The sequence below is a fragment of the Drosophila montana genome, unplaced genomic scaffold (genome assembly GCF_035044405.1).
Source record: "Drosophila montana isolate Dmon_TW-CO22-7 unplaced genomic scaffold, ASM3504440v1 contig_1688_1, whole genome shotgun sequence".
NCBI classification, from domain to species: Eukaryota; Metazoa; Arthropoda; class Insecta; order Diptera; family Drosophilidae; genus Drosophila; species Drosophila montana.
In genome coordinates, this window is record NW_026996617.1 from 13929 (window position 1) to 40317 (window position 26389).

The 26389-nt window shown below is 43.5% G+C and overlaps 5 protein-coding genes across 12 annotated transcripts in view; 2 read left to right on the forward strand and 3 right to left on the reverse strand.

The window, feature by feature from the left end:
- Window positions 1-1420: 1420 nt before the first annotated feature.
- On the reverse strand, window positions 1421-4079 carry Mco4 (Multicopper oxidase 4). Its single transcript, XM_064700292.1, has 3 exons — window positions 3950-4079; window positions 3013-3864; window positions 1421-2511 (listed from the first exon to the last, which is right to left on the reverse strand). Exons 1-3 carry the CDS (start codon window positions 4020-4022, stop codon window positions 1529-1531), a joined length of 1908 nt encoding a protein of 635 aa, XP_064556362.1. The 5' UTR covers window positions 4023-4079; the 3' UTR covers window positions 1421-1528.
- Window positions 4080-5319: 1240 nt separating this feature from the next.
- Srx (Sulfiredoxin) lies at window positions 5320-6299 on the forward strand. Of its 2 annotated transcripts, none has more exons than XM_064700293.1 (3): window positions 5320-5716; window positions 5790-5938; window positions 6010-6299. In XM_064700293.1, exons 1-3 carry the CDS (start codon window positions 5593-5595, stop codon window positions 6220-6222), a joined length of 486 nt encoding a protein of 161 aa, XP_064556363.1. In that variant the 5' UTR covers window positions 5320-5592; the 3' UTR covers window positions 6223-6299. The 2 variants fall into 2 exon arrangements, with proteins under 2 accessions (XP_064556363.1, XP_064556364.1); XM_064700294.1 differs by having other exon boundaries at window positions 5580-5716; window positions 5776-5938.
- A 436-nt stretch (window positions 6300-6735) lies between these two features.
- Window positions 6736-9041, reverse strand: Arp8 (Actin-related protein 8). The gene is made up of 2 exons (XM_064700312.1): window positions 8939-9041; window positions 6736-8878 (listed from the first exon to the last, which is right to left on the reverse strand). Exons 1-2 carry the CDS (start codon window positions 8941-8943, stop codon window positions 7024-7026), a joined length of 1860 nt encoding a protein of 619 aa, XP_064556382.1. The 5' UTR covers window positions 8944-9041; the 3' UTR covers window positions 6736-7023.
- Window positions 9042-9568: 527 nt separating this feature from the next.
- Window positions 9569-11301, forward strand: LOC135440877 (cytoplasmic 60S subunit biogenesis factor ZNF622). The gene is made up of 3 exons (XM_064700269.1): window positions 9569-10189; window positions 10250-10612; window positions 10785-11301. Exons 1-3 carry the CDS (start codon window positions 9677-9679, stop codon window positions 11133-11135), a joined length of 1227 nt encoding a protein of 408 aa, XP_064556339.1. The 5' UTR covers window positions 9569-9676; the 3' UTR covers window positions 11136-11301.
- Window positions 11302-11724: 423 nt separating this feature from the next.
- The window catches only part of mnb (minibrain), a 32293-nt gene continuing 17628 nt past the window's right edge, over window positions 11725-26389 (reverse strand). For 4 of the 7 annotated variants that reach the window (XM_064700263.1, XM_064700262.1, XM_064700264.1 and 1 more), the window contains 7 exons: window positions 25181-25344; window positions 24954-25088; window positions 22340-22511; window positions 21497-21664; window positions 21107-21393; window positions 19073-20048; window positions 11725-12700 (listed from right to left, as the gene is read on the reverse strand). In XM_064700263.1, the coding sequence (XP_064556333.1) occupies window positions 11766-12700; window positions 19073-20048; window positions 21107-21393; window positions 21497-21664; window positions 22340-22511; window positions 24954-25088; window positions 25181-25344 (2837 nt within the window). In that variant the 3' untranslated portion in view covers window positions 11725-11765. Of the gene's footprint in view, window positions 12701-16605; window positions 16759-16873; window positions 16927-17222; window positions 17466-19072; window positions 20049-21106; window positions 21394-21496; window positions 21665-22339; window positions 22512-24953; window positions 25089-25180; window positions 25345-26389 lie in introns of those variants that run through there. The other 3 variants (XM_064700268.1, XM_064700266.1, XM_064700265.1) reach the window with 3 other exon arrangements.

Here is a 26389-nt window from a genome sequence, read left to right on the forward strand (position 1 = left end):
AAAATGGTATAAAATTCCCAAATCGAACACTATTTGGCCGAGATATTCAAAAAATCATCAAAAAAGGTTGACTTTACAAACGAATCGGTTTTTGGTCAACCACTTTTTTTAACCCATCGATTTTTGAAATGTTTGAATGCAGATTGATAGTAGGGATCCCTACGAATTCAAAAAGGTATAATATTTCAAAATCGGACAGCATTTACCCGAGATATTCAATAAAAATCATCAAAAAAGTTTCGATTTTCGAACCGACCCCGAATTTGAGAAAAAACGTGATGTAACCCCTTGCCATTTTGATGATTTTGGTCAAAATTTAGATTTTTATTTTTTTGATGCCAATCGATAGTACTGATCCTTACGAGTCGAAAAAGGTATAAAATTCCCAAATCGAACACTATTTGGCCGAGATATTCAAAAAAATCATCAAAAAAGGTTGACTTTACAAACGAGTCGGTTTTTGGTCAACCAATTTTTTTAACCCATCCATTTTTAAAATGTTTGAATGCAGATTGATAGTAGGCATCCCTACGAATGCAAAATGGTATAACATGAATGGATAAAACATATAATATAGGTATTGACATAATAATAAAAATATTGAGCATATTGATTCCGATAACGTCAATGCTGATTGACGTTAGGTGGTAATATAAAAAGGCTTCTTCGTTCTTATGTAGTCGACGCCATTTTGGTTTGGGGCCATTATCTTTTAGGGATTCATCAATAACATAAAATTCCGTATCGGATATAGAGACATCGAAGTGAAAAACGGGTTCCAAGTCCTCGCGCTTCCTTGCGATCAACTTTAATGGTCAATCAAGACAACAGTTCGAATCCCGAAAAAGTTGTACACGATTCTTTCATTCTTTGCCTTGCTTTTTTGTTTTTCACAGTTGATCAGTAGACTCAGTTTTCTTTTGAATTGTGTCTGCCATTGCAGCAAATCATCTGGAAACTTTCGTTTTCGGTCAAGTGTCCGATATTCGAATATGGCGGGTCCATCAACGGCGAAGAGGAGAGTTTCCATGGCGGCTGTCCGATTAGCAAGTGTGACCAGATGCGATATAAGGATAACGCGCTATCGATAACATGAGCACGATATTTTGTGTGCAGCTTGCACCACGATTTCAATGGCCTAGAAGAGAGTATTTAATTATTACCATACGAGCCGATGAAGCTGTCTGTTTCTATGCTAACTGATCTCAATATATATTAAAGCTATCATTAATGAAAGTGTTAGTATCGAAACATGCAAAAGTATCGTATTTTTAAATGTTCAACGGAAATGTTGCTATGCAGATTAACTATCGTTAACAGATTTTAGCATGTTAATTAACACTGGTTAACGGCATGCTCATGCCTTATCTAAACGGTTTATTTGGACAGTTTAATTGATATGAAATAATTTAAATACGAATTGGTTTGCAGGCGAACTATCGCCAACGATAGCCACTAAACTCAAGGGTTTATTTGGGCAATTAAATTGATAGGAAATGTTATATATATTTGATTAATTGAAGGTTGATTAGGCCACCGAGCTGCAGAGACCACAATTGCTGACGGGGCACATTTTCATTTCGATATCCTCGCCGACGCGAACAACGGCCGCCATGCCGTTTTCGGAGTGGGGCGATATGTGACAGTGGAACATCCAGTAGCCGGGACTGTCCGAGTTGAAGTGTATGATGGTATAGCCAAAGGCTGGCACCTGCACCGAGTCCTTGAGCGGCGCACCGCGACCGCGACGCGGCAGCGGCGTGCGCCGATCGATCTCCTCAATCTGGCCAATCCGCTGCTCGCCGAGCACGCCCATGCCGACCACGCGGAACGTATAGCCGTGCAGATGTATGGGATGGGCGGTATTCGATTTGCTGGAAATGACAAATTCGACATTCTTGTTGGCCGGCACATGGATGACATTGGAGCACTTGCAGTGCCGACTCTTGCAGTTAAAGCCCAGCGCCGCCTGCTGCGTGCTGTTGCAGAAGAAGCGGCCAATGCCCAGATTGCGCGTCTGGAGCAGCGACATCTTCGGCATGCTGAACGTTATGTCGTCCATCTGGAAGCGAAAGCCCTCGCCGCGCAGCTCGAACGCGTTCATGCTGCTGTAGTAGGTCACGGCCGGATTCAGCGCCGGCTGGACATGCTGTGCATTCAAACTGACCAGCGAGATGCTCTCGGCGGCATCGTCGCCCAGCTCGTTGAGCATCACGCCCGGCGCATCGTACGCATAGCTGAGCGTTGTTGTGTCCAGATCGCGTGGATCGGCGTTCTGATAGTGCAGCACCGCCTCCTGATGCAGCTGATTCTTCGCACAGAAACTGTAGCCCTTGATGCGCAGCCAGTAATTGGCCACCTCCTGATTGGCGTGCAGCACAAAATCGAAACGCTCCGCGCCATGGAACATGATCTTCTGCACCTCAACCGGCTCGATGTCGTTGCCATCACTCGCTATCACCACCAGGTCGTGATTGTCAATGCTCAGGCTGATCGGACAATTCGAAACGCCTGCAAGCAAATCCAAGCCTTAATATTAGTAAGTGTGTGCGTGTGTATTAGTGTGCTTAACAGCCGAGGCTGCGGCTGAGCCCAAGCGAGCGCGTCTGTGTGCTGCGTGTGTGTGTTGGAGCTTAGAATAACTGTAAGCTGCGCTCGACTTAATTGCGAGTTCCATGCTAGCTACAGTGATCGCTCGCGCAATGGAACACTGATTCTATTTTGTGAAGCGAATTAATGGAGTTTATAAACCTCAAACTGGGACTGTATTCGTCTTACATTAGAACTTGATTCAATGCCATTCCGTTCTTAAATTCAGCGTAATAACAAACAAAGCTTGATTCAAGTATTTTCATACTTAAAAAGTTATGCTTGATATTCGAATTTCATGCTTGAATCAAGTCTTAACGGGTTTTGAGGCGAATTAATGGAGTCAATTTATGGTAGCAATGTTTGTCACCCCACTTCTATACAAGTTGCGACTATCGAGGGAGCACTGTACCTGTGACTCACCATTGAAGATGACACGAAATCGATAGCGACCGCCGCGAATGACACCGAATGTGGCATAGAGGGTCGGCTTCGCCTTGCTGTCCTTTTTCATGTTGCGACCGCGGCCATTGATCAGAATATTCTCGGCGACGCTCTCATCGAAATTGTGCACCCAATCCTGGATCATGATCACATGCTCCGACTGATCAAAGTCATACAGATGCGAATGCGGATTGAGCTTGATCGGCTGGCGGACAATCAACGGGCCAGCCAGTCCGAAGGCGCGCTGATGCTCGGTGTGGCTGTGCCACCAGTTGGTGCCGCCGTGATCCACCTCGAAGCGATAGCGAAAGGCCTGGCCAGCCTCAATCGGATACTGGGTGACATGCGGCACGCCGTCCATGTGCGGCGTCGAGCGCTGGTGTATGCCGTGCCAATGGATCGTTGTCGTCTCGTGCAAACTGTTGATGACGTCCGCAACGATGGTGTCGCCGTAGCAGACCTCGATCGACTGGCCCGGCAGCTGGCCGTTGACGACCATGATCTGGGACTCGAGGCCGTCAGCGTATTTGCAGTCATCGCTGCGTGAGTCCAGCTCCGACAGCTTAAAGCTATCGATATACTCCTTGCCGTTCAGCCTGTAGCGATACTTGGACTGCAGATAGCGCTTGCAGCTCTCCGACATGGTGTCGTCATAATGGACCACCATATAGTAGTAGCAGGTCATCGGCTGCTGTTCGACGCAGTCGCGCCTGCACGGATGCTCCAGGTCCTTGTCCGCGTAGCGCCATTGTGTCGATTCCGCGGATGTCAGTTGCGGGTACAGCTGCTTGATGCGCTCGTAATTGCTGACGATGCGTTTGCCGTCGGCGTCTGCAATGACCAGAATGGCACAGTTATCGATAACTATCGACTATCGCTTATCGATAACAATCGACTATCGGTTATCGTGAATCACCTTGTATGCCATCGATTTGCACAACAATCAGGCTGCTAATCAAAACAATCGTCTTGACCAGGCTGATTTGCATTATACCAAGTGAGAAACTAAGAGAGAGAGAAACAAAATAAATAGCTTTACGAATTGGTACTATGTATATTCGCTGCGGCAATGCCAACACATAACTGTTGATCGATTTCCGCCGTCGGTTACCTTTTTGTAAGCGGTTAGCAAAATGAACATTCATGAAATTGCTCGCAATTCGCTTGTCGTACAACTCGTAATGGTTAATTGAAGATTGTTCGCGATTGCAGTAGAATTTGTCGCCAAGATACACACAGATACACAAAATAGACAAAATTCTAATTTCCAATGCTCGACTAACCGCAGCCAACGGCTGATTCAATGTCAGGGGAAAAACCATCTAGAAAAAAAAAAATGGCATCGCTTCTTTCCTTGGCCCCGTTTCATGTGCAAACATTTCGCCTTGGTCAAGTCCCATGATCAAATTTAACCCAACTGTCACAATATATTCGCGCATTTCAATTTGAATTGAAATCCGTTGGACAGTGTTGTACAGCGGTCAGTGCAGCAGCCAGTGTGGCCAGTGCTGCAAGCATGCATGTTTTTTATTTAATTAGTGATCAAAAATAAGCTATTCGTGTTGTATTTATAGAATATGTGCCCACTTACCGCCGCATTGTTTGTTGTTGGACAGTGTTGCACAGCGGCCAGTGCAGCAGCCAGTGCTGTAAACATTTGCCGCATTCTCACTAATCAGTAGGCAAATTAAAAATAAAACTCTTGCTGTTTCAACTGTAGATAATGCGCAGGTAAAGCTGATTTGGCGCCCACTTACCCCCCGCCAGCATTGTTTTTTATATACATATGTATTTATCTACATCTGCTGATAGGCAACCGTTTGGTAAAAACAACGTTATTTGTGTGCGAGAGATTGCATACATACACATACATACATACATATATGCTCGTGTTTAACGCTCGCGTACATGCTTTTAGAGATGGGCATGGGCCGTGACACGACAAGCTGTAAAACTCTCGCTCCAAAGCAAACAAGTCGATAAAACATGACATTCGAGTTGTTCGAAGTAGAATACATATAAAATATATAGAAATGAAAAATATTTAGCTAGCTTTGTGACTGAAATCACGCACATTTCAACATTGATTAATTAGTATTTGATTGAATAAAATTCTATTTTACGCATGTCAAAATTAAAGTGATTCTCGAACGTGGTTCGATCGGTTTGCTTCGTGCCTTTGGCATATTTTCGTCGTGCGTGCCTGTGAAAGTTTGGTTTCGTGCTCGTGTCTGGTCGGCACGCGCCCATCTCTAGATGCACGCCTGTATTTGTGTTGTATATGTACAAAAAACAAACCAAGCCTTCGAACATTGTACTGAATTATAATTTCGTTTTCGTTTTCATTGACTTTTATCAGAACGCGCCTGCCTTTGTTTATGGCTGCCTGCACTTGGGGCCGTGGGCCAACAAGATTGTCGATTATGCAAAACAAACTCAAATAGGCAAAAAAGCAAAAAATCAAACGACAAACGAGAGTATGACAAGCCACACATACACATTGAAAAGAGAAAAACAGAAACAAGTTTTGCGTGCAATTTGTTGGCTGGCCCGCGCGTCATGAACTTCATTAGGCAATTCGCCTTGCAGCCGAGCAGACGCAGTGCAGCAGCAGCTCCTTCTTCTTATTCTTCTTCTTCTCGCAGCGGACAGCAATTGCGGCGATCGCTCACAACACAGCACGGTAAGCGGGGTGGCAACGCCGACAGTTAGCTGCAATGGCATTTTACAACATTGACAAAGTTAACCAATTCCAGACGACGGCGAGCAAATGGCCAGCTTGGACTCTAGCGTACACTCGGCGGGCATAGACGAGGTGCACAATGTGCCGATGAGCGTCATTAAGCGACCGATACCCTCCGTCCTGGACGAGCTGAAGGTGCAGTCCCTCATGGACACCATCAAGGTGCGTATCCGGACGCTTTTACTAAGCAGCCGCAGCTGATCAATTCTCTCTCTCTGCTGCTCTGCTTGCAGTCGGAACGCAGCGAGGTCGATGTGCCGCCGGTTGATATCTTGTGGATAACCGGCAGCGAGGGGGGCGACTATTACTTCAGCTTTGGCGGCTGCCATCGGTTCGAGGCGTACAAGCGTCTCAATCGGGCAACCATAAAAGCGAAACTAGTCCGTTCCACTTTGGGCGATCTTTACCATTATATGGGCTCCAGTGCGCCCAAATATTTGGCATAGTTTTTTACTATTGTTGTTGTTGTTATTTTGCTAAAATATAAACATGTTTTTATATGTGTAAACTTTTTATAATCAAACCACTTTTACTGCTGCGCTTGAGATCTCGATAACGATCATTTGGGCCTTAGCGAACACTTTTTTTTTACTAAATTTGGTAGTGCCTGACGAAATAGGAGTGTATAAATAGACAGGCTTATCAAGCAATAGCTGTGGCCAAAATCGAGTGCATGTTATAAAAAATATTTACAAAATTACCGCAGATCTTGAAAGAGTGCAATGATCTTCGATAACATTATCGTTATCTCACATTGCGCCATTTAGAGATGGACCTTGCACTAAATAATGCGCACTTACCAACACCAGTCGCTGTCCAACTACGATTCCAATTGGTTCCAATTGGGAAGTTGTCTTCTAAGCAATTCTCGAAAATGTATAAGATCTAGCTATACTAAACTTCGGGCTGTGGGATCTCATGCAGTTGATACATAGTTTAGATAGAATTGGAAAAAAATATTAATATTAATACACATATTTAATCATAAAGCCACACGCTCGAACTGACATTACTTTTTGTAGCTGATTCGTGTATTTGAATTATGGTACAAGACGAAATAGCTGACATGTCATCGAGCATGTCCCTCAGCCAGACACGTTAGCTCGGGATTGGGCACATGATTTGCGATGCTTACGACAATTAGTTAAATGCATAAATACACAATTTGAATTGGCTACACAAAAATTCGATATAAAAAACAAAATTAGTTAAATTAATAGCTAAGAATCTGGCGAATAATGGGCTGGCTACCAGAGGAAGGGCGAGCGTTCGCGCAGGATGCGCAGGCCGTAGCGCTGCCATTCGCGCTGTGTGATCCAGAGTTCGCGCGCCGACTCCAGCACCGACATTATGGCGGCGCCCTTCCATGCGACCATGCCCACATCCATGCCCTTGCTGAAAACGTTGACCTCGAGGCCGGAGGGGACCTGCTGGCTGATGCGCTGCTCCAGCCAGGCGGCGAGGCCGCGCAGCTTGGCGCTGCTGCCGACAAGGAGAATGGCGCCAAACATTTTGCGACGCGTCTCATAGCTGCCGCAGCGACCGATTGCACGGATGACGGCCTGGTCGAGCGAGACCACCTGACCGCCCGGATTGTAGTAGCACGAATTGCTCGACTTGGGCAGCGGCTGCTTGTCCTGCTGTTGCTGTGTCTGTTGCTGCTGCTGCTGCTGCTGTGAGTTGCTGTTGCTGCTGACCGTCGTCTCGTCCTGGTCGACCACAATCAGCTCCTCGTCGTCGGCCGTGATGGGCAGCTGTGCCGCCGCCGCCGCCGGCTTGACTGTGGGCGTGGCCGTGTTGCCCGCCATGCTCAGTTCGCCGGCTCGGACGCCGTTGCGTCGGCCCGTCTCGCGCAGATATTCCGCATCGAAGCAGTCCTCGCAGTCGTATTGCTCCTGCGCCGATTGCTGTGTGTGCACGGCGCGCGTTTTGCCCGTTATATTGAGCAGCTCGGTGTGGAATAGCGCCAGCGGCGCCATGATGGCCTCGTCGCCCACCTGCAGCGTATAGCGCAGCCATTGGCCGTGCGGCTGGCGCAGCGTAAAGTGCTTCTCCTGGGCGCCGCACACGTTCGCATTCAGGTGACAGAAGCGCTCCTTCAGCTCGTCCAGCAGCTGGGCATCCACATAGCTCTGCTCGACGCAACAGTCGCGATACGGGAAGCCGCATTTGCGCAAAAGCTGGAGCAGCACCTGGTCGATGTCGCCGCCGCCGTAGCTGAGGCGCACACGGGCGTCCAGCTGCGAGATGCCATCCTCGATGCAGGCAATGGAGGTCTTCTGGGCGCCAATATCGACCACACAGCCGTGGCCAATGCCGGCGCCATAGGTGGCCGCCACGCTGTCCTGGACCAGGAAGCAGCGCTGGAAGCCCAGTCGCTGTAGCAGCAGGGTCATTGCCTCGCGCAAATGTCGCCGCACATAGACATCGTTGACCACCAGGACGGCGCTGTGGGTGTCCAGTTCGCGCAGCGATATGCCCAGACGCCGCTCCAGTGCATACGACCAGATGCGCTCCAAATGTGACAGCGTCGCCTGCAACGAGCCGCCGCGCTCGCCATGCACGTGCAGCTCGCCGCGCCTGATGGGAAAGTGTATGTCGTAGTTTTGTGCATCCTGGCCGCTCAAACGCAATATCTGCTCGTCAAACAGCATGGGCGCCTCGCTGTGCCAGCTGTTCTGCTGATCGGCGGGCACGGGCGGCGGCACTTGCTCCGCAACGCTGCTGCGATTGAAGTGCGCCAGCTGCTGCGGCGGCGTGGCGACACGCAAACGATTCTGTTCATCGACCACGCAATGCTGCAGCAGCCGCGACACGGCCAGGCGCTGCTCCTCGAACTCCGACTGCAGGCGTGCAGCGTGGACGCTGTCCAGCGGCGGCAGCAGCGGATCGTGATGCGGCGCATCGGCGCCGACTTGGACGCAGGAGCGCCTGTAGGCGACCGCGTGCAGCATTGTCAGCGGATTTAGGTCGGCGGCGCGGCCAATGCGCAAATGCTGTGAGCCCGGATGAATTATGATTATCTTGGGCGCCTCCAGCGGCTGGCTGGGCGGTTGCTGGTGCGGCGCACGGCCGCTGCTTGTGCTGCTCGCCCGCGAACGCCTGTTGCAATTGGACTTGTTTAGCTTGGCTTTTTCGCCCATCGCGCTGACGGCTACTCACTGCATTATTTAATGAAAAGCTGCTCAAGCGGCCGCGACAGCCGGTGCAAATATTTTAAGGCTTGCATCGTACTCGCTTTTATCGAATCGAATAACAACTGTGCGCGCCAATGCTGCGTTTCCACTGCATGCGTTTTCCTATCGCACGGTGTGACCATAACCAAAAATAAATAATTTAAGATTAAGCAAAATATTTCTTGTTTTATAAGGTTCAATATTAAATTTGTTTACTAAACCTTATTATTTTCATTATTAAAGGTGAAAAGAGAGAAAAACAATTAACAATCGACTAACAGACGTGTTGCCTTTTCTTAACGCTCGGTATTGCCATAGTTGAAAATACTTCTAGATTAAACAAAATAGTTATATATTTTTATATGGTTAAAGATTAATTTTATTTACTATACCTTATTATTTTCATTATGAAAGGTAAAAGAGAGAGAGAGAGAGAGAGAGAGAGAGAGAGAGAGAGAGAGAGAGAATTATGTGAATCGATTAACAGACGCATGCTGAACAAGAAGATGCTAAGAAATGCAGTGAGAACGGTTCGGAGTCTCACAGCACGCAGCTTCCAGCTTGTGCTTACCATTAGCATATCGATATTTCGTCACGTTCTATCGCCTTATCGATAACACAGTCTCAAGGAACGTGCTGCGTCTTTTGTTTTTTAATCATTAACTCATTGTGAAATTCCAAAATCAGATAAGTTAGCAGACACATAAAAAGAAGCCATCAGAAAATGTCGCATTTCACGTGCATGAACTGCGATGCGCGCTTCGCCAATGCGGATGCACAGGGCCAACACTACAAAACCGACTGGCACCGTTACAATCTGAAGAGGCGCGTGGCGCAGCTGCCGCCCGTTACGGCCGAGGAGTTCCAGCAGCGCGTGCTGAGCGCACGCAGGGCCGAGGAGGCAGCCATCGAGGAGCAGCAGATGAGCGTCTATTGCACCGCCTGCCGCAAGCAGTTCGGCAACCAGAAGGCCCACAACAATCATCTGAACAGCAAGAAGCACAAGGAATCCCTCGCACGACTCGAGCAGCAGCAGCAGCAGCAGCAACCAACGGATGCGACCACGTCGGGTGCGCTCTCCGTTTGCGTCAAGAGCATTGTCGAGCCGCGGCCACATCCCGCGCTGGCGGCAGCTGCCGCGGGCAAGGGACGTCTGGCATTTGCGGACCGGGCCATGCAAGTGGATGCGGCTGAGGAGGGCGACGACGATGACTTCGAGGACATCGAAGAGGAGGAGGTGAGTGTCTGCGGCTAAACACTAGCTGAATGCCATTAAACTAAGCGCTACTTTTTCCAGATCGACTCGGATGAGTGGGAAAAACTGGCCGAAAATCCATTGACCGAACGCGATTGCCTGTTCTGCAGCCATCAGAGCGCGGATCTGGTGGAGAACCTAAAGCATATGTCCGTCAAGCATTCGTTCTTCATACCCGACACCGACTACTGCACAGATATTGAGGGCCTGCTCTACTACCTGGGCGAAAAGGTGGCCAACTACTTCATTTGCTTGTGGTGCAACGATCGTGGCAAGACCTTCTATTCCCTGGATGCTGTACGCAAACATATGGTCGATAAGGGACACTGTCAGATGCTGCACGAAGGCGTCGCCCTGGCCGAGTATGCCGAATACTATGATTACAGTGCCAGTTATCCGGATCATGTACGTATCCCAAGTTATCCGATATCGATAATAAGACTCGAATTTTCTGTGACGTCACATTCGATTGGTCCAATTTGAGTCAAAGCTCGAGAGCGAAGCTTCATCCCGTTGCTTAATGAGTTGCCACCTATTGTAAATCTCTCTCCCTCTCTATTTCTTCCTTCGCTCACAGAAAGAGGGCGTGGACATTGACGAAGAGGTTGTGCCCGATTTGCTTGACGGGGACGAGTACCAGCTGGTGTTGCCATCCGGCGCAGTTATCGGCCATCGCTCGCTGCTGCGCTACTATAAGCAGCGGTTGCAGCCGACGCGCGCAGTTGCGCTCAAGAAATCGGATCGGAAGCTGCATCGCGTGCTGAGCGAATATCGGGCGCTCGGCTGGACGCAGACGCAACAGCAGGCGGCGGCGCGCAAGGCGCGCGACATTCATCTCATGAAGCGCGTGCAGTCCAAGTGGCAGATGCAGTTGGGCACCAAGGCGAACAAGCTGCAGAAGCACTATCGTGCCCAGGTGCTCATTTAAGTCAGATCATAGATCAGAAGGAAACGAAATATACAACTTGTGGCAATCGTTTTTTTTTTTTTGTTGCTTTTAAATAAAGCAAAATTGGATTTCATTTGAAAAATTACTGCGCAATTGCTCTTTGAATAAAATTACATAATTTAAATTAAAAATTAAATAAAATTTACTTTTGATTCTGTATAAGTAAAATTATTTCGTTATGGTTACATTAAAGTTATGCAATTAAAACTAGGTAAAAAAAAAAAACTGTTCTAATTCATAAGAACACTCTTGCTAACTGTAAACGCGATAAGCGATGTGTGTGCTTGTGTGTGAGCGAGACGGCTGCATGGTGAGAGCGTGATTTAAATAAACCGATGCGGTGTGTGTGTGTGTGTGTAAATTTTAGCTAGCTATGAATGTTTGTGTTTGTGTGTGTGTGTGTGTGGGTGTGGGTGGATGGATGTGCAATAAATAGCAGTGTCTGCTGGCGAGCTAAGAGAACGGAAGAGCAGCACACAAAAAGAGAGGAGCACAACAGCGGCTCAGACGTGTTTGTGTGCGTGCGTTTGTGTGTGTATGTGTGGTTTAAAAAAAAAAGCAAATAAAATAAAATTGTTAAATTATAGTTTATATAGACGGCAGGTAACGCTAATGTATAACTACAGGATTCTGTTGAACACATACGCCCACCATGGGCGACGACGAGGAGGCATCGCTGCTGGCGCCCGCTGCTGAGCTGCCGCTGCCGCTGCCGGACGTTGCTGCCGATGCTGGCAGCGCAGCCAACGATGATGACGTTGATGCAGATGCTGGCAGCGGCATGGACAGTGGCAGCGGCAGCGGCGCCAACGGTTGCGGATGATAAAGCAGCGCCGTATAGGAGGCCGGTCCCGAGCCAGCCGGACCGCCGGCAGCCGAGGCACTGATAACGCTCGAATCTGTCATCATCAGATGCGACGCAGCTGCGGACATGTTGCCGTAATGATGCATCAGGTCCAGCGGCAGCGAAGCTGGCGCAAAGCTGTGATGCGGCTGGGGCTGCGGTTGCATTTGCATTTGATGTGCGGCGGGTGGTAGCGGCGGCAGCAGCATCGACGGTGGCGGCGGCTGCGGCTGCACTGCACCGTTATGCTTAATGCTGCTGAAATTCTGATGCGGGCCAACGCCAACGCCAGCGCCGACACCGCTGCTGCGCATGCGTCCAAAATGCGGCTGGCCAAGACGCAGCGCTGCCGCTGCCATAGCCACAGCCGATACTGGCGGCAGCGGCGGCGGCAGCATCTGTTGCGCCAGCGGCGGATCACAGTCCATGGCGTGCGGATAGCTGTTGCCCATGTAAATGTTGCGGCGACCGCTGTTGCAGCCGATGCCGACGCCGACGCCGCTGCTGTGATTTAAGCTATTCAGACTGTTAATGTTGTTGTTGTTGTTGTTGTTGCTAATGTTAATGTTGTTGTTGTTGGTCGCTGCTGTTGACGCTGGCTGCGGCTGCAGACTGAGCGCCGAAAAGTTCATCGCATTCGCCGCAACTGTCGAGTTGTTGTTGTTGCTGTGATTGTTGTTTGTGTGATGCAATAGCAGACCTGCAAAAGGCAAATGTTAAAGAGTTCAATCAAAATTGCAGCTGTAAATGATAAGAGCGAGCGCCAGTGCAAGGTTGCCACACTGCAAGAGTTTGCTTCTGTTGTTGGTGTTTTTTGTTTTTTTTTTGTTGATTATATCATAAATTTTTATTGAAGGGTTTTTTACGCTTTTTTTTGTTGTTTTGCTTTTAGTTTTCTTTCTTTTTTTGGTTGCATTTTAAATTGATTTTTTTTTTTTTTTTGGTTTTTTAACTTATTAATTAGTAATCATTCATAAATTATTTCGTACTCATTAAACTTAAACCATCAGCTTTTATGTTATATATTTATATAAATGCCACATATGCGTGAGAGTGCGTGTGTGTGTGTGTGTGTGTGTGTTGTGTGTGTATTTATGTATTTTGTTTATTCCATGCTTTTTAATACATTTTTAAACAACTAAATGCATTTCATTGCCAACCAGTTTTTATTCGTTTTTCTTCTTTAGCATTATTCTTTTATTTTTTCTTATTTTTTTTGAATTTCCTTTTGCTATACTGTTTTCGTTAAGTGTATTTTGCGTCGTTCAGAACGAAAATGCATGCATGCATTCGCGCGTGTCTGTGTATGTGTGTGTGTGTGTGGGTTTGTGTATGACTGTGTGTGTGTGTGTGTATGTACGCTGGGACGCCATATTTAGTGGGCCGCTCGCTGTTAGTTAACATGGGCTTAACATGAAATGCTGCTGCATACTTTGAGGCGTTCTCACTTGACACTTTTTGCGTTGCGTTTTATTTATTTTAGTTTTCTTTTTTCGTTTTTCGTTTTTTGTATTTTGTTTTTTTTTTCGTTTTAGGGTATTGTTAAATTTTGTTGCGTGATTTCTAAATATGCATTTAATTTTTTTTGGTATACCACATTTGGCCTAAATCTAAATGCTTGCAATTCATGTTCAAGTTTTGCTTTTATTTAATATTTCGTTTTTCTTCTGCGCTTTATGCAATATTCTCAACTAAACTATGTGTGTGTGTGTGTGGTGGTGTGTGTGTGTGTGTGTGTGTGTGGTGGTGTGTGTGGTTGTGTGTGTGTGTGGATGCGTATTCCTTTCTTGTAATTTAACTTAAATTTAAAACACTCTTGTTTTCGGCTTTTGCTTTAAGTATTTTACACAACTTTTTAAAGTTTCTCATTTTATTTATGCATTATTTGTTAAATTCTTGAATTGTTTACTCGGGGGCTAACACTAAATTCTTGAATTATACATACACACATAAATATATAACTCACATCGCTTCTCTCCAACTCTAACTTTTCCTCTTCCTCTTCCTCTTCCTCTCTCTCGCTCTCTATCTCTATATCTCGTTATCTGCTTGTCTCTGTCCGAGTTTAATAAAAATTAATTGATTTCTTTCATTTTGCATAATTTATCTCATATATGTCTACACATGTATATGTATGTATGTACATATGTATGTGTATGTCTGTGTGTATCTGTTAAATGCTAGAGTTTTCTTTTTAGTACTGTTTTATATTGTTATGCAAACGATTTCCATTTGAATTATTATTTGTATTATCAATATTATTATTTATTAATATGCCTAAACGCTAAACTTGTAACGTTAATTAATTTGCATGCCCATTTTTTGTTTCGTTTTTTTTTTTTTTTATTTAATATTAAATTAGTTTTTTGCTATTTTCACACGCCTAAAACTATGATTTGTGTGTTTAAGATTTGGTATTTCGTATTTTCTTCTTTTCTTCTTCTTCTGCTTCCTATCAATAAAAACTTGCTCAATTATTTACTGTTATTTGCCAAAGCTGTTAGCTAACAGCTGTTAAGCTACAGCTTAGCTGCTTTCGTTATTTAACATTGCTTTTACATTTGAATAAGCACAATTTTGTTTTTCAAGAGTTTTCTTACGTATGCGCAATGAATGTTGTGTGTGTGAGTTTGGGATAGCTGCATCTAGGTTGCACGAGAGTAGAGCTTAACAATACTTGTGTGTGCGTATGTGTGTGTGTGTGTGTGTGAAAGAGAGTGCAAAAGTGACAAAGTGTGTGAAAGAGCGTTCTTTTGTCTTAACATTTTCTTGCTTTGGGTTCTTCACTTCCTATGCAAATATCACAAAAATCGCCAGTGTTGTATAAGACAGAACTGAGAAAAAACACTCGACCAATCAAAATGAATATAAAATGGAAAAGACGATGAAAGCATGCATCAATATTAGTTTTGTTTTGTGGGCGGCAGATCAACCTTTGAATGTTTTCGTTTTCGTTTTCGTTTTCATTTTGGAAGCATTGTGAACCGTTTTACAACTATGTGTATGTGGTAGAATCAGTCTCAGTAAATAACGCCTAAACACAAGTCAACTGTAAAACCGACTGCGCAATGCTCTGTTCACAGCGTATCAGCAGCTAACAGCTTTGATTCAATTTGTCGGCAACGAGCTCGAGCTCAATCTTTGAACTAGCCTGACAGCAGCACGTGTCTCTATAACATGTCTCTAGTTGCAAGTCTCAAGATTTCTCCAATTACTTTGTGAACAGAGCATTAACAGAGTGCAGTGCTGATCGCCGACAGTGCTGTAAACAGCTTAACAGTGCGCTGTTAACTCGTTGGGGAGTGGAAACGAGCTTGGTGCTGGGTGTTGGGTTTGTGTTTGTTGTGTGTGGGAAAAGCGTAAACAACCAAAAGAGTAGGCAAGCATGACAACAATATATATATATACATATATATATATATATATATATATAAATACGTTTTGACAGTTGACAGCGTCTGTGAGTGTGTGTCTGTGTGTTATACATTACATAGAACTGTTAAGTAATTGCTGTTGCTGTTCTTTATGACTTGAATGCTTTACGTTACTATCAGCTATGTGTGTGCAATTGTTGCCTCAATCTCTCTCTATTATCAATACATACACACAAGTATATAGCCTATGTACACACTTCCATATATATATATATATATACACATATGTATATATATGTGTATATATAAGAATATGTATGCGTGTGTGTATGTACGCTGTGATGTTAAATTTACTGTTTAACTTATAATTTTATTTCATATTATATACATAATATATATATGTATATAGCATATGCATATTATATATTATATATATTTTATTTTTATTTTTTTGTCTTTATGTATGTATGTATATATATGTATGGCAGTCATTAAGAAAGTCGTTAAGGATTCCTTGTTTAATGTGTTGCTTATATTTTTAACAGTTTTCTCATCATTTAAATTTTAACTTCTTTTATTTTTGATGTTGTATTTTTCTTCTTTTATTCTTACGTTGCCTTAATTTACAATACTATGGCCCTAATTGCTTACAAGTAAATGCTTAGCTGTTAGCGTCATTAATTAAAAAAAAATATATATATTAAACAAACAAAACTCAAACTGAACGAAACAAGTTACCAAAAAAAAAAAAAACAACATTTTTTCGATTATTATTAATAATCTGTTTTTTTTTTTTTGGATCGTGTCTAAATTTTACTTGTTTATATTTTATGTATACTAGGTGCGAAAAAAAAATTGATATATATATATATCGTTTTCTATATATATAATCACATACATATATATAATTATGTATATCAAAAAAAAAAAAAAATAAATAAACGAAACGCCACACATTAGGAAAATAAAGTGTTGGGTGTAGCTGCAGAGCCTCTGGCTATTTACAATAGACGGCGAGAACCTTAACGTGCGTAGTGGAAACGCTTTCAAACATGTCGTTAACAGCGGCTGCTCTTAAACTGTTAATGCAGCTGTTATGCAGCTGTAAAATGTTAACGCTGCTGTTAATGTTGCTGAGCATCTTCCACTGCTGTCGCTGCTACTGCTGCTGTTGCGCTTTGCAGTCGCTGTTAATGTTATCCTGAGAACTTAGATGCCTAATTTGCTGTTGCTGTTGTTGCTGCTGCTGCTGTTGTTGTTGTTGTTGTTGCTGCTGTTGTTGTTGCTGCTGCTGCCGTTGTTGTTGCTGCTGCTGTTGCTGCTGTTGTTGCTGCTGTCGCTGTTGTTGCTGCTGCAGTCGCCGCTGCTGGTCATCGACGCTCGTCTGTGCAGCGTTTGTGTATGTTTTTTTGTTGTATGCATGTGTTTTTTTTTTTTTTTTTTTTTTAGTATTATTAATTTTTTTTTTTTTTTTTTTTTTTTAGAAAAAGAGAGCATATGTTTGGGGGCATAAATTAGTTGGTTTTCTTTGTCGGCTTCCGCCTGCTTCTGCCTTGTAAGTAGAAATGAATATGAATAATCAAAAAAAAAAAAAAAAAATATATACTACGTTTCACAACACTGTTTTTTATCGAAAGGGGTGCTACGAAAGAACACTCATGGTTTATATTTAATAATAATACAGATGCTTAATATGTAGTACGTAAATGCAACTAAGTTTTTGTCGTATAAAGTACCAGAAATCATAATTCGGTTATATATGCATCTATCCATATACATATAAATAAAGACAGAGTTTTTTAAAACATTTTTAGCTACAAACAATTTTAATCAATTATTTTTTTTTTGGCCATAACAATTTTTCAAATTTTTCGAAAACAAAACATTTAAAATTTGATCAAATCGAATTTCGTTCTGCGGCGCACAGACACAGAAACACACACGCACACACACACACACACACACACACACACACACACACACACACACACACACAGGCCAGGCATGCAGCAAAAAGTAAACAAAATCTTGATTCCAATCGGATTCATGGAATTTGTCTGCATAAATAGCACCAATGTTTGATAATACGTTCTATAAAAATAAGTACGCAAAATTAGTGTTGTGCAATTTCCAGTTGAACAAAAAAAAAGTAAAAATGGCCACAATCCAACAGATTGTTGTGGCACATCCACACACATATGTACACATATACTAAACTATTTACTAAAAAATAAATATTAAGAATACATTGATTAACTTTTTAGACTACAGAGAAAGCGGATTAAAAAAAAAAAATAATGCATATTCGTATTTGTATTCCGCAGAAAAAACTATCGAAAACTATTTTCATTTTAAGAAAAACTTCGTTAAAAAACATTCAATATTAAAAAAGAGATTTTTTTGTTTTTTTTTTTTTTAACTAAAATGAACAAAGTTTATACAAAAATAAGCTTGGAACATATTCCAAATATGATGTAATTAATAATATTATTTGTATAATTAGGGAAACTGTTAAATAGTTAATCTGTTGATCGATAAACAGATGCGATTAATCTCTGTTATCGATTAACAGATGCAACGCATTAAAATACTTGTCGATACGTCAAAAAATAAATATCTATTTAATGCAAATAAAATAGTTATCGATTATCATACGAAACGCTTTCATAAACTTATCGATTAATGATAATGAAACATTTGTAGAAAAACAAAACAAACAAGTTATCGATTAACAGACGCAAAGCGTTGAAATACTCATCGATTGATACAAAATATTTGTGAAATGCAACCAAATGAAATAGCTATCGATTAACATTTCTTTATATGTAACGCTTTGAAAAACTTATCGATTAACGATAAATGAATATTTTCATAGTGTTAAATACTGTTTATCGTTTAAAAGATGCAAAGCATTCGAATACTTATCGGCTTATGGTTATCGATTAACCGACAAAAACGTTGAAATATCGATTGGTAAAATATATATGACAATAGCGATTAACAGATGCAACGCTTTGAAAAAGTTATTGATCAGCGATAAATAATTATTAGTAAAATAAAAAAAAACAAATTGGTTATCGATTGACAGATTCAATGCTGACAATTTTATCGATAAGCGACAAATCAATATTTTTAAAATTTAAAACAAATTATTTATCGATTAACGTATGCAAAGCTTTGAAATACTTATCGATGAATCATAAAAAATTTTTTAAATGCAACATATCGCAATATCGATAGATAAGAAGAAAAAATATATCGATTAACTGATATGACGCTCTAAAAAAACTGATCGATAAATCCATATTATTATAATCTAAAACAAATTGGCTATCGATAACAAGATGCAATGCTTTGCCAAACTTATCGATTAGCATTATTAAATATTATTATTTGAATGCAAAACAAACTAGTTATCGATTGACGTACGCAACGCTCTGTAATACTTATCGATAAACATTTGTGCAGCGCTTTTCAAAAAGGAACCACATGAATAGTTCACTACTTTTTTCATGTGGTTTTTCACGCAAAAATAAAAAAAAAACAAAATAGAATAAATAAGGAAGAAGGAGCACGCACAATAACAAAATTAAACAATTTCTACAAAGCAACAGTGTGATAAAGAGAGAGAGAGAGAGAGAGCAAGAGAGAGAGAGAGAGAGCAAGAGAGAGAGAGAGAGAGACATGGTGTCACTTACCCAAACATTGGGGATCGATGGCGCCGCTGTTGCTGCTGGAGACGAGCGATTGCTGCTGCTGCAGCTGCAGCTGCAGCTGTTGTCCGGTGGCGCCGCCGGCGGCGGCGGCGGCGGCGGCGATGCCGCTGTTGCTGCTGCTGCTGCCGCCAGACGAAGAGGAGTTGTTGTTGTTGACGACGGCGGCTGCGACTGCGGCGCTGGAGGAGACAACGCTGTTGTTGCTGCTGCTGCTGTTGTTGGTGACGCCGGGTCCGCCGCCAGTTGCTGCCGCTGCACCGCCGCCAGTTGCGCCGCCGCTGGCATTGTTCGCATTGCTGGCATTGTTGGCATTGCTGGCATTGTTGTTGCCGGTGGCAGTTGGAGCTCCGCCGCTGCCGCTGCCGCTGTTGCCGCCAGCGGATGAGGAGCCGCCGGAGCCGCTGCCACCGGCGCCGGCATTCGCAGTGGCGCCCGCGCCGCTCGTGTTGGTCGACTCGTCGGTGGTGCGCTTAAAGAAGTTGTGCTGCAAGGCATAGTACGGTGTGACGCGCGTCTTTGGATCGAAGTCGAGCATGCGCAATATCAGATCCTTAAACTTGAGATAGTCGGATACCGAATGGCCGGACTCGTCGAGGCGCCTGCCGGCCGGTCCGCCCGTCTCGACGCCCAGGATATCGTGCAGCTTGCGGGAACCGGGCGGCTTATATTTGCGACCGTTCAATGTCTTCTTTAGCACATAGGAGCCATCGGTGACAATCTTGTCAAAGAACTTGCGCGTCTTGTGCGCCTGATCCAGCAGATACTTGGGCGGCATGCCCAGCACCTCGACAATCTTGTTCATCTGATCGAACTCGTTGCAGCCGGAGAAGAGCGGCTCACCGGTGTGCATCTCGACCAGAATGCAGCCCAGCGACCACATATCGATAGCCAGATCATATTGTATTCCAAGCAGCACTTCCGGCGAGCGATAGAAGCGCGATTGGATGTACTGATAGATCTGCGAAAGACGACGAGACTGTTAGATGGAGTTTAATAGAATGAATCCAGGCTGCAAATCTGGGTTCGAACTTTCAACGGTTCAAAGCAAATATCTATATATATATGTATATATATATGATTGATATATTGATTTTTCTATAATCTAAAAATGCAACTCCATTGTGGCTGAATACTCTCGCTTTAAACTGGGTTTGAACTTTACTGGTTCAAATTATGTCTTAATTTCTTCTTTTCTTCTTACTACGAACCTTTAACCTTTAACTGGTTTAATGCTCTAGTCGGAAGCTCTTAAAGCTGCAAACTGGGTTTGAACTTTACTGGTTCAAAGCAAATAATTTTTTTTTACTACGAATTGAACCTTCATCTGGCTCAATTTCTTAGAAGAAAGTGCACGAAGCTGCAAACTGGGTTTGAACTTTGGCGGCTCAAATTATCTCTTCCTTACTTCTTGTTTTTTCTCCATGAACTGAACCTTCAACTGGCTTAATGCCAGAAGTCAGAAGTTCTTAGAGTTCCAAACTGGTTTCGAGCTTTAACGGTTCCTATTTCATTTCCTATTTTCTTCTTTTCTTTTTACTACTAAACCTTTAACTGGTAGAGAGTGCCGGAAGCTGCAAACTGGGTTTGAACTTTAACGGTTCAAATTATTTTTTTTTTTTTTCTTTTATTTTTTACTATAAACGGAACCTTCAACTGGCTTAATGCTCTGATAAAGAGTATCCAAGGCTGCGAGCTGGGTTTGAACTTTTCCTTTCAAATCGATATTTATCGATATAATGAAATTGACAGCATTTATCGAAAAGAGACGTTAAACTATTTAAAATGCATATCGATAGCTTCTGTCGTGTGTTGAACGCAAATGGACAGACGGACAAAAGGCTGGAAAGACTCAGCTGGACGAACTCCTGAAGCTGAAGCTTCTAAGCATACTGGAGGTAGATGCCCAACCACATTGCGCTCTTTACTTAACTTATGTTATATTTTATAGATTCGAGAGTCGCCTTCGACTACCCATTAGATTATCTCTACATAATATATCGGAAAGATTGAACTTACGCGCTGTCCCAGCTGACAGGAGCTGCCGAAATCAACAATTTTGATGGCCGATCGCTTGGGATTGCATAGCAATATGTTCTCGGGCTTCAGATCACAGTGTATTATGTTCAGTTCGGGTGTGCTCAGGAACAGGAGGGCCGTGCACAGTTGCTGCGCAAATTTGCGCGTGAGGTTCAGCGAGACGCCACGGAAATTTGTGTTCCTAAGCAGATCGTACAGGTTATACGAGAGCAGCTCGAAGACGAGGCACAGATGATTGCGCCACATAAAATGGCGCTTGAGCTTGACTGCAAGAGAGAAAGTCGACGAGAGAGAGAGAGAGAGAGAGAGAGAGAGAGGAAGAAAGGGAATTAAACTTTGAGTTTTAAGCTTAAAGCTCTTTGTACCGACCGATATAGTATTTGTTTTCAGCATCCGCACGATTCATCATCTCGAGCAGTTTGACTTCGATTTGTGCCTGATTTAGGAACGGTTTCTTATTCTTAATTATCTTGATTGCCACATGGCATTGCTCCTCATGATCGTAGGCCTTAACCACCTGACCAAAACTGCCTTTGCCTGTAAAGAGAAGCAAAATTTGTTATTAGATAGGTACAAATATTGATTGATTGATTGATTGATTGATTGACGAACAAAGCAGAGTCTAAATCCTAAAGGCCTTGAAGCTGAACTTTACTCAGAAGTTTGCCTGCTTGTAAGTAATGTTGATTGATTGATTGATTGATTGACGAACAAACCAGAGCTTGAATCCTAAGAGCCAAGAGGCTGAACTTTTCATTATTAATGTTTGATTGATTGATTGACAGACTGACGATTAGGGCAGAGCTAAAGCTCTTGGAGCCAAGAAGCTGAATTTTGATTGATTGACTGACGATCAAGGCAGAGCTTGAGCCCAACAAAACTAAGAGGCTGAACTTTCCACAGTAGTCAGCTACTTTTTCGTGATGTAAGCAATGATGTTGATTGATTGATTGATTGATTGACTGGCTAACGATCAGTACAGAGCTTAAGCTCTTAGAGCCCAGCTGAAGCTGAACTTTCCATTGTAGTTAGCAACTGTTTTGTGATGTAAGCTATGATGTTGATTGATTGATTGGCCAGTCATATAGAAAAGTTGTCATTTTTCCACGGGTGGGCAATGCATGGAAATGAACTAGATACTAGCTTTTACCAATCAATTCACATATATATATATATTCTTTATATTTTCAACTAGGTTTAAGTCATACGCACCGATTAGTGAATCAATCTCGTAACGATCCAGAAACTTCTCGCCATTTTTGATGATGTAGTCGTGATTATCATCATCGTAACCATCATTATATAACTTGCGCTCCTTTTTATTTGACGAATCATCATCACCCTGTGTCTGCTGGGCACGGCGCTTTTTCTTCGCGTAGTATACCTAGAGTTAAAATAAAAATATATTTATAGACTTATTTTTTCGAAATTGTTTTAGTTATTCGTCTATATTCAATTAAATGTCTTGGCGAAAAGTTTAAGTGGCTTATCAAAATAGACATTTTAAAAGTGCGCGCGCCTAATCGAGACGATTGAACGGTAATTTAAGCTGTTATCGATAAGCGAGCGAGCTCTGTTAGCTGCAGCTCTTGTGTTAACAGCGTGTTATATTCTTTTTGTTTATATCCTTGCCGAGAGCTTTCTATCTTAGTCACAGAACTTATCGCATATTCACATAAATATATTTGATTGAAAATCATTTTAGCCAGATATGATAAGTCCTTCTTTTCATTACTGGCTAAATACATGATCAGCCTCTATATTCCACAGTTGACAAAGATACAAGTCATCTCATTCTGCAAGTTCTGATCAATATCGAATTACTATATCCTACATTACCCACAGGAACTATTAACTCTTTAAGTAAGTAAGTCTTCAATCATATATTGGCTGCTTTCTAATGTATTTAAGGTCACGGACTACAGCAATGTTATAATTGCAGCTGGTTTCGTTAATTCTTACAGGATTATGCTAATCTACAGTCAGCTCAACGTGCGCTCGCTGCTGACGCAAAACTGCGTTAACAGCTGCTTTAATTAATTGCTTTCTATGCTTTGTCTGGCTTTTACATTTATTTACTTTTCAGTTACTTTTGCAGCTTATATATATGTATGCATACCTTTATTCACACATATCAACTTTTACAGTAATTAAATTTCTTTGCAATTTTAATTAATTAGTTGCTAGTTTGTAAAGTTTTCACTTACTTCTGTACTTTTCTCTTCCCCAACCCGATTAATATCAAACCTCTATACAAAATCGGTCTGTGTCTCCCCCTTACCATTCCCTAACCTGCCCCTGACTCACTGTGGTAACACGCTTACCTCCCCCCCTGCCCGTCTCTTTGCTGCCCACAGCCAGCTCATTGGCTTGGCGAAAAACGTTGTATGCAGCTGGCTTGGCAAAAAAAAGTTGTTGCTAACCCCGCATGCGAGCGTCGGTGCGAAAGAGAGCGCTGCTCTGGCAAGCATGTTGAACAGAGCGAGGGCGAGCTGCGAGAACACAATGTACGTTGGTGTAACGAGACGGAGAGCGAGAGAACGAGAGAGACGAAAATTCAACAACGCCTAAAAGACGACTGCGAACAATTGCTGCGGCTGCGGCTGTGCTGACCCGAACGTTGTAGAAATAAACGTGCAGAGCGCGTCGTTGTCGAGCTGAGAGCAATGCTCGAAAATGGGTGTATGCCGACGGCGACGTCGACGTCGACTGCGTCGGCTGCTGATGCTGTTGCTGCTGCTACTTTGCGGCGTCTGCCGCCGTTGCCTGGCAATGACGTTTGCTGTGGGCCGTAGCCGACGCAACGTCACAGTTAATTGTTCGCTCTCTCGCTTGTGTGTGCGTGTGCTTGTGTGCATTTGTGTAGCATACAAAACAGCGCAGTTAGCGTCGACGTCAGCGTCAGCGCCTGCAAATGCGCCGATAAGGCAGCTCGAACAATGTAACAAGTAACGGGGCATATTTTCAGGCGCTTTGGGTTTGGTTCTGCTGCTGGTTGTGTGTGTGTGTGTGTGTGTGTGCGTGCGTGTGCAACATTTTGCCGGCCAATTAATTGTAGCTGCTGTTGCATGGGTTAATCATTTAATCAACCTTTTTTTTCTTTCATTTCATTTAATTACTTTTTTTTTTATCAGACAATTTTATCGCGACTTTCACTTTGGACAACATCTTTAAAGCTCTTTTCATGCATTAAGTTGGGCATTTGCAGTTTTGCATTTTCGTACAATTCGACGCTTAATTTATGCGGCGCACAAGTGAAAATCCGTTTAACAAACGAAGAAGCGCATTCGCTTGCCCATTTGCATATTAACAGTTAAAGAGCGCAGAGAGCGAGAGCGAGAGAGAAGGGGAGAGTCTGCTTTAAGCGCTCATTTCTTTTAACTGGCGATCCTCTGCTAATTTCTGTTGAGGTCTGCTGTAGTTAACATGACGCAAAAGCTAACAGCAGGCCAATGTTAAGTGTCTATGTAAGCTGCTTTTTCGGCTGGGCTTCTAGGCTTTAAATGGCTTCGAGCTCTAATTTTTGTCTAAAATCAAGCAAACCGCGAAACGCATCGACCAATTCTTGCTGCCATGCGATAGTTGAAAAAAAAAACCCATGTGAGCCCCGTCGCATTTGGCAAAATTTCAGTTGCGTGTTTGTCAACAAGCAAATCAGTTGACGGTTTGGGTTTTGCATGTTAACCGGGTCAAGGACGGGCACGCGCTAATTGTCGAATTTCGCTGATCAATGATGGCCGGCCAAGTGGCTGCCAAGGCTGCCAAGGTTGCCAAGAGAGTCGGGGAGTGAGGGAGTGAGAGAGTGACAATTGGCTTCTCTACTTACCTCATTGATGTGCTTGTAGGTCTTTATCAGATCGACGCTCAGCTTGCGCAACGGCGCCATGGCCGGATCTCGAAAGTGTGTGGGTATGCGTGCCTGCATGGCGCGCACCTCCGACGAAGACGAAGGACTAGAGTGCTGTTAGGGAGGAGGAGGAGGTTAGGGAGAAGCAGCATACGAATAACAATTAGAATTAATTATAGTATATATATATTATAGATGGCACTCACATGATGCATAACATCACGATGCGTGGCGGGCAGTTCCTCTTCGACCACAAAGCGTCCGTAGAGCGGCGCATGGCGCTGTCTGCCGCTGCCGCCGCCGCCGCCGCCGCTCCCGCTGCCCTGCGATGTGTCCACGGCGCCACCACTGGAACCATAGCCAGCGGATACTGCAAGAGAATCAGAAAGAGAGAGAGAGAGAGGGAGAGAGAATGTGAGTTCATTGACCGAGTCTACCTGGGCAAGTGTTGCAGCACCTGTCGCGCACACCTGAGGCCGCCTGCTGCCAAAGCCCCGAACCCAAAAAAAAAAAAAAAAGAAGAAAAACCCGCCCAAATTACGTTTTCCTACTTAAATTTAGAACTAGACAACAACAACAAAAAACGTTCAATAAGAATTATTACACAATATGCACACAGACACCGTTATACACACATACATACATACATACATACATACATGCATGCATATATATAGATAGTTGTTCGTCTCTCTGTTTTGCTGCGAGTCAAAAATAGCTCAAAAGGGTAGTCAGCGCACAGTTGGAAATGGGCGGCAGTTCGAGGGGCGGGGCGGGGCGGGGCGGGGGCATTGAAACAGATATTGCATTTCGCAATTGCTGACAACTGAATGAGCAAAAGAGGAGGCTGAGAGGAAGAGGGAGGGTAGGGGGGGGGGGGGAGGGGGGCAACGCAAATGAATTGACAATTTCATTGCGCATAACAAAGATCGCGACAAGGCAGCGCCCCGACCGATTCTCGCCCCTCGCAATAAGCCAGAAAACGGTGCTCAATAACATTTTGGGTATGCTTAACATGAAGTTTAACATGAACTATTACGCATGAAAACAAGTCTAAAGCACTGACGCGCGCTTTTAGCGAGCTGCTTAACAGAATTGTGCTTGCTTTAAGTTTAATATCTGTACTTAACTGGCATTCAAAACCACTCGGGGTATGCTTAACATGAACCTTAACATGAACTTTAACATAAACTTTAACATGAATACAAATCTAACAGCGCTAATGAGAGTTTTATGCTTATGATTATACATTTTTGCTTGCTTCAGGTTTAATAGCTGTTTGGGTATGCTTAACATGAAGTTTAACATGAACTTCAGCATGAAGACTGCGCATCAAGCGTACTGATGTAACACAAATTAGCTTGCTTGCAGCTTAGATTGCCCAAAAGCGAACTAAAACGAGCTTTGCGTAAATT